General features: G+C 30.3%; 1 protein-coding gene across 1 annotated transcript; it reads right to left on the minus strand.

The window, feature by feature from the left end:
• Positions 1 to 44: 44 nt before the first annotated feature.
• Positions 45 to 1623, minus strand: LOC124450859 (protein Red-like). Its single transcript, XM_047001531.1, has 3 exons — positions 520 to 1623; positions 348 to 455; positions 45 to 279 (listed from the first exon to the last, which is right to left on the minus strand). The coding sequence occupies exons 1-3, from the start codon at positions 938 to 940 to the stop codon at positions 170 to 172; spliced, it is 639 nt and encodes a 212-aa protein (XP_046857487.1). The 5' UTR covers positions 941 to 1623; the 3' UTR covers positions 45 to 169.
• Positions 1624 to 6963: the final 5340 nt, after the last annotated feature.

Raw genomic sequence — 6963 nt, forward strand, 5'->3', positions numbered from 1 at the left:
CATTTAAAAATGATATAAAATGATTTAAACAGTAAGACAATAAATATAGTTGCTTCCTTTTATTAAAAGTGAAATACCAAACATTTAAAGGAGTCATAAATTTTTTATAGTAGGCACATCTTATAATAAATATGAACATCAAAATTAATGTAAAAAGATGTTTTAAACATTAACAAAGTTCACAACTTTTCATGCAATTCTGTTTCATCCATTCACTATTTTTCTCACATTCGCCAGTCTTTGCCCATTGATAACATTTTATATCGTTGTTGCTGCAACCTGCAATGATTGTTTTATTGAGTATCATGATGTGTGTCAAGACTTTTAGTTAAGAAAATTAAACTTACTGCAAACATCACAGCTCTTTTTACAATACACTTGCATCCAAAGTGGGTTTTTTTGGCATTCACCAAGTTTGGCCCAACCAGGACAATTTTTATTTTCGTCCTGGCAGTCTAAAATGTTCAATTCTTAATATTAAATACTGTAAAATTCATGAAATGCTGTCCTCTATCCTACCTTTTCCTCCATAATCCCCTCTCAACCCTCGTTGTACATGAACTGGACTTTGATCAATTGGTGGTCCTTCAGGTTCAGTTATTGGTTCGTATTTTTTTTCATCCTTGTTTATTTTGCGTTGTTTTTCAAGATCCAACAAACTGTCACCAACACTAATATTTTCTTCATCTTCTTCTTTCTTCTTTTCTTTTTTCTCATTACTATCTTTCTCTCTGTCATTTTTTTCTCCTTCTTTACTCTCTTCTTTTATATTTTCTACAACTGTAGGCTCGTCTACATCACTTGTGTTTTCTTCTACGAAATGGTAGTCTTCCTCTTGAGCTAGTGTTTCCATGTCAACCATCGGAGTATCCTTCTCATGCACAACTTTTTCTTTTTCTTGTCTTTTAAAAACTTTCTTGTTCATTGTCTTGTTTTTCATCTTGTTTTTCCTGTGTTTTATCTAAATTTTCTTTACTAAATTCGTCGTACATTTTTTCCCATTCATTTTCCACCTCATCAGTGTAGTCACTTTCCTCACTTATTACTGTTTTACTTTCATTGTTTGTATAATCATTGTACTTATCAGACTGTTTCAGCGTTTCAGTACTTACGTCAATATTCTTATTGGTATCTTTTCCGTCGTCATTTATCGTGTTCCTGGTTTCATGCTTCATTCCGTCTTTTGTATTCTTTGCCAACGTATCACTGCTCCCACTGTCACCCACGTGTGCCGATTTTTGCTCTGTTTTCACCGATTGTTTAACGTTCTTGTTCCTTTTTCCTTCGTCGTTACTACGCAATTTTTCCTCTTTTACATCAGGTTTGCTATGTTCCGCAAAAGTACTGTCTTTGCCTCTAACTTTTGCGAGAAAATCTTTTCCAACGTTCGTTTCAAATATAACAACAGCCACAGCACAGCAGGCCACGATTAACGCACCAGAATAAAATAATATACGTACCATATCTGTTTTTGATGATACTGAAGATTTTGCTGGATTTTTTGTTTTTGTCATCGATAAAATTCTCGTTACTTATTTGAATAATTTCACCAGTAATAATAAAGTCTTGTTTAGACAGTGCAAATGAAAGGTTCATTCATTACGTTTTGTCATTAAATCCTGTTCAGATATTTGCCGTTAAGACAGGATCATATTACCAAGAATCTCGATTGTCGAACGACAAATGTCTTGATATATTTATAGTGGCGTGAAGACAATTTTACGTATCAATGAACAAGTTTAATCACTAAAAATTTATATGATAACATTATATGTCCTTTATTAAAAAAGTTTCTAATATTTTCCGATATACATTACAATAAGGAGTAAAAATAAACATAATAATCAGTCATGCTCTGATATGACAAATAAAAAATAACGCCCCTAATTTTTTTTAAAAAATTTTATAGCGGTTCATTTTGTATATAACATATTTATTTCTCATAACTTTATATCTTAAAATTTTGCATTTGTATTTTTAGCCAGACTGTTGAAAGATATTTGTGTCTCTAAATCGTACTTTGACGGATGGGAGAGTAAAAGGAAGATTATTGTTACAAAAATTTGATTTCCTTTTCATAAGGTGCGTGAGTTTCTTGAGTGTTTTAGTCATCTACCGCCCTTATTTTTTAAGACAAAGAGACATTATCTCAACAATTAGCCCTGTTTCATTGTTTGAATCCTGTACCACGCACGGCACGTGCGATTTAGAATATTATAAGCTATAGATCAGCAAGTTTCATCTTTATTGTTTTGAGATTAAACTTCGAGTTATTCATGAAAATTGACCAAGGAATTGTGAAACTTGTTAAGTTAAGAATTCTAGATAAACAAGTTTGATCAAACGAGAATAAATTACCATATAATAAATAATTAATTTCTGAGAACTTGAATTTTGGTCTAGATAGCGGGAAGTAGTTTAAGATAAGAGAGTTCGAGCTCTACTTTATTTACTCGAGACATTTTCGCACAGATTTCTCTTCCAGCGAGAGTTCTTTTAAAATTTATGAATATTTTAAAGGACTATAACCAAATTTTTCGTTTTTAGGAATGGGCTACTAAGTGTAGTCGCCGGAAATTTTTTAATGGGAAATATTTAATTTGAAATTTCTTCAGCGAAGTGTAAAATGGTATTACTACAGTGAAAAAGCAATTAAATTTTAATTTATCTTCAATGTGATATTGTTGGAACAATTTAATACATGGCTTCAATTTTTTGGAAGTTGCTTTTAAAAAATACAACACTGTCACTGTCATAAAACATGCTCAATTTTGATGTAGTTCATATTTTACATTCTTGTTGCTACCAGCAGTAGGTATAATGTATTTCGTGATTTTTTGTTGAGGGGATTAAGCTAAATAAGCAAAACTCAATTATTTTGCACCATATATGCATTAAAATGTGCTTATTATATTTTAATGCTAACATTATTTACGACAATTAATGCTCCAATCCCCAACAATAATCAATGAAAGAATATTTTTCCTCATGTCTTTGACTCTACATACCATAATAAAATAGGCACTTTGTCGTGGTGACAAATCTGAAAATAGTTCTAAAGATAGCAAATACCATAGTGAATGGTAAAAGTAATATAATAAGTTGATAGTTATTAAAAGAACTGTTTTAAGTAAAGAACTATTTTAGAACTATTGGGTTAGTGCTCTTTACCTAAAACAGTTGTATTAAAAACTATTAACTTATTATATTACTTTTACCATTCACTATGGTATTTGCTATCTTTAGAACTCTTCATACCTTAAAAATATGGATGTTTATTTTTAGCAAATCAATAAAGAACGGTGTAGATTGACTTCTTTATTTTACTTAGACGGATATGATAAAATTGTTAGGAAATGTTGGTACCTTGGTTTGTTAAGTACAAATATTCTTTGGTTTTCTACTTGTGAGGACAAAGAAATTTTGTCTCGGAACTTTTCTACTGTTTGATTGCCATCGCTCATGTTATTTTTTTGACTTTTTTTGTACTTTACTATATAAGACGGCGTTTTCTACCATTTTATTTTCTCAATAAATTTGTGTAAGTAAATTTTCAAGGAAGATTAATTGGAAATCTGGATCACACAAATTCTATAATACAATACATATGTTGGCTGTAAATTTATTTCTCAATGCAAAAAATTCTTCCACCAGGAAGAACCATAGAAGGTCCTCTGTGTGTAGGTGGGGATGGAACTTCCTGACCCAGAAAAATTGAATTTAGTTAAATTTTAGCATTGAAATGGTGAAAAATATCATCTCATATAATTTTACGATTTGTTGCAGGCACTTTTGTTTATAAACTTGTTCCACATTTTCTAATATAATCAAATATCTTGAAACTCAGCCAGGAAATACAACTTTTTTTAGCAACCGTAGTGACGTAATGTGGACAATCGATTCCCATTTTTTCGTTATAAAAGCACACGAGTTACAGGTAAAAGCAAGACGTAAACGAGATCTGAATATAAGAAAAGTATCACGAAATATATTAAATGTCGTACACTGGAATATTTTTAGTAAGTATTTGTTCATAATTCATTGTTATTCTTCGGGTTTTTCTCAGTTTGATCCTATCTGTCTACATACAACAACTTTATTTTTACTAACTATAAACTGATGTTTCAACCTTTTTTATTTACAAAAGATAAGGATTATAGATACAGTTCAATTGCAACTTTACTTGTTGCTTTGTCATGACTTACGTTTCTTATGAAAAAGATTCTTTTGCTTATAAACTTGAATATTGGCCCAGCTTCGTCAATGATGTAAGAGCAAGCTTCTTTTGTAATGGGGGTATTTTTATAAAATTAAAATTATATATAAAATTGCACGCAGTCGTTTCGTTGATTGTAAAATCACAAACATGAATGTCTTTGCTCGAAATATGTTATTCAGAACTTCATACAAGGTTTGGAAAACTTTTTGAATCTTTCGAATGTTTAAAATCAAAATTATGTTGTGTTAATTTTAGTTATATTTGCTTCATTTCTAAGGTAGTAATGGCTTATATCAAAGTTGAAGTCTCAACGATCCCCCATCTTATACTATACACCAAAGATACTTCGCATTTTCTCTCTTGAGGCTCATATTATGTAATTTTTTTGTTCATCTAGGTCTGTTTTCTTTTTCTTTTGGTAATTGATGTTATCAAAAGCAAACCATGCCAGATCAAAAATCAACCTAAACGAGGAAATATCTCATACTATAGAAATCATTTTATTTTTGTGAAACAACACCATCCACGAGGACCTAACATATCTGGTAGTCTTAAGAAGCCTAGTTCAAACACAAAGATTGTACCTGGCACTGTGAAGTGTCCATGGAAGTGGAGTGTTAACATTGACAGCTCTCGTAAGCCTAGGTCTATCGTCATTGCGAAATGCGACAACTGTGATCTCAGCCTTTGTAGAAAAGTTACCTATTTTCACACTGTTCTTGTGTTAAGAAATGACTGCAAAACTGGAGAAAAAGTTTGGCACTGGAAAGTTCGCGAATTTCCTATAGCATACGTCTATGATGTTTAACTTTTATTTAGCAACTTATACTTTAGTTTTTTAACTACATTCATAAATATTTCTGTCATCCATTTTTTATTTTTATTGTGGCTTGAGCACACATGATTAGCTATCTGTAGCTCTTGAAGCAAAACTTGACCAAAAATGCGCTTCCTACATACCAATAAGTTCGTTCTGACTGATTTTCTTTCATGCTGGTATTTTTTTTTTGCCAAATCTGGTGTTATAAACAAAATAACGGTAATTCAACTGGCTGTAAAAATGTACTCTGGGACAGACAAACTATATAACACTGATATAATTTTAGCATTGTTAGACAAAACATGCGTTATGCATATTAGCTAGTCTTTAGCATGACTACTGTTACTATGCAAAATTGGATTTTCAAAACGAGACGTGATTTTGGGCGAATTGAGGCTTCAAATTTTGTATTCTTGTTGCAATATTTAAGGTTTATTTCTGTGAAATTGAAAGAAGTAATTTACATTCTGGTAAATGCGTATAAATTTAATAAGTAAAGTTAATTTTAATTTTTTGTGTAAACAAACTTTCTTTAATAAATGTTTTAATGTACTCATTTAACATCTTTATATGCTGTTGAAATTTTCTTTATTTTTATCGAATAAGGTAATTCTTAAAATTTGCCTAAAGCAAGATTTTTACGTCCTGGTCATACAAAGGCTTAGACGCCCCCAACAGGAAATGTTCTTTGTTTCTTTTTGTACTAAGAAATCATTATAAAAAGTGGTTGATGAAACTTCCCAAAGTGAATATATATACAAGCATTTTCAACATTTATTATTAACCATGATGTAACAAACAATGAAATTAAATATGACTTACATCATGTAACATTAAATATCACTTACATCATGTAACATTAAATATCACTGCGATGCTGGGGGCATTCCCGGCAGGGAATAAATTGCCGACGGTTAAATTTTGTCTTCACAAATCAAAATAGTAAAAAATATGAAGTTACAAAGTTTTGACTTCTTTAATTGTAGCAATCGTTTTGTTTTTCTACACTTGGAAACTGGTTTCAAAAATGTACTTATATGAAATTTCAAAGTGTATGTGCTAATCACCAATAAACTCATCACAAGTTTGTATTTCATAAACAACATCTTATATTAATTACTCCAAAACAATTTGTCTTTCCATATAAAGGATCGTCTATTTAGAGTGGTTTATCATATATTGAGCTAAAAAGGAAATTGGTTAAATTCCCATAACAGGAAAAATTCGTGAATTTTTTTGTCTTTGGTAATGTCTATTTCATAATTAAGTTATCATGAAAATGATTTGTAAGTGAATGGTCTCTAAAATCTTTGGTGTTATTAGTTTTGTTGAATCTTGACTTGACGAATTTATGGTGAGTTGTATTTTGAAAAATTTTTACAAAATTTTTACAAATATTTACAAAATTTAAAGTTAAAAAAGCTTACAAAATAGGTGAATAACAACATTTACACTCGTTGAATCAATTAACCAAAGCTGATTGGAGTGTGTTGAAAAATAGATATTCTAGCAGAAATATAAGTTCAAAGGTTCACTTTCTCGGCTATGATTGATAAATCTATTATAAACTAGAGAAAATTTTGTCGATTGTTTATAACTGCAAACGGAAATGGAAACTTTTGATAACTTTAATATTTGCAATGTCTTCTTGCGTTATTTTATCGTTTGAAAAGCACGAGAACTAACTTTTCTCTTCGATTTATTCTCTAAAATAAATTGATACTGTCGCACTTGACGATGAAGGATTTTAAATTGCACAATGACAAATAAACCATTCACTCTCGCTTTCATTATTATGATGAACAAAAATTTATATCTAACATTGCCACAATGCTTTTGTATGGTCAGATTATTTAAATGAAATTAAAATAATGATTATAAAACTATTTTACATAAATTCACCATTATGTAATTGAGAAGTTCT

This window comes from Xenia sp. Carnegie-2017, unplaced genomic scaffold (genome assembly GCF_021976095.1).
Source record: "Xenia sp. Carnegie-2017 unplaced genomic scaffold, XeniaSp_v1 HiC_scaffold_13, whole genome shotgun sequence".
NCBI lineage: Eukaryota > Metazoa > Cnidaria > Anthozoa > Malacalcyonacea > Xeniidae > Xenia > Xenia sp. Carnegie-2017.

What these genes read in the sequence shown, in the direction of transcription:
- LOC124450859 (XM_047001531.1), bottom strand. Translation starts at nt 940, where the DNA reads ATGAAAAACAAGACAATGAACAAGAAAGTTTTTAAAAGACAAGAAAAA. An exon ending in AGGGGATTATGGAGGAAAAG is followed by an intron (nt 456 to 519) that starts GTAGGATAGAGG and finishes TGAACATTTTAG; the next exon opens with ACTGCCAGGACGAAAATAAA. An exon ending in AAAGAGCTGTGATGTTTGCA is followed by an intron (nt 280 to 347) that starts GTAAGTTTAATT and finishes CAATCATTGCAG; the next exon opens with GTTGCAGCAACAACGATATA.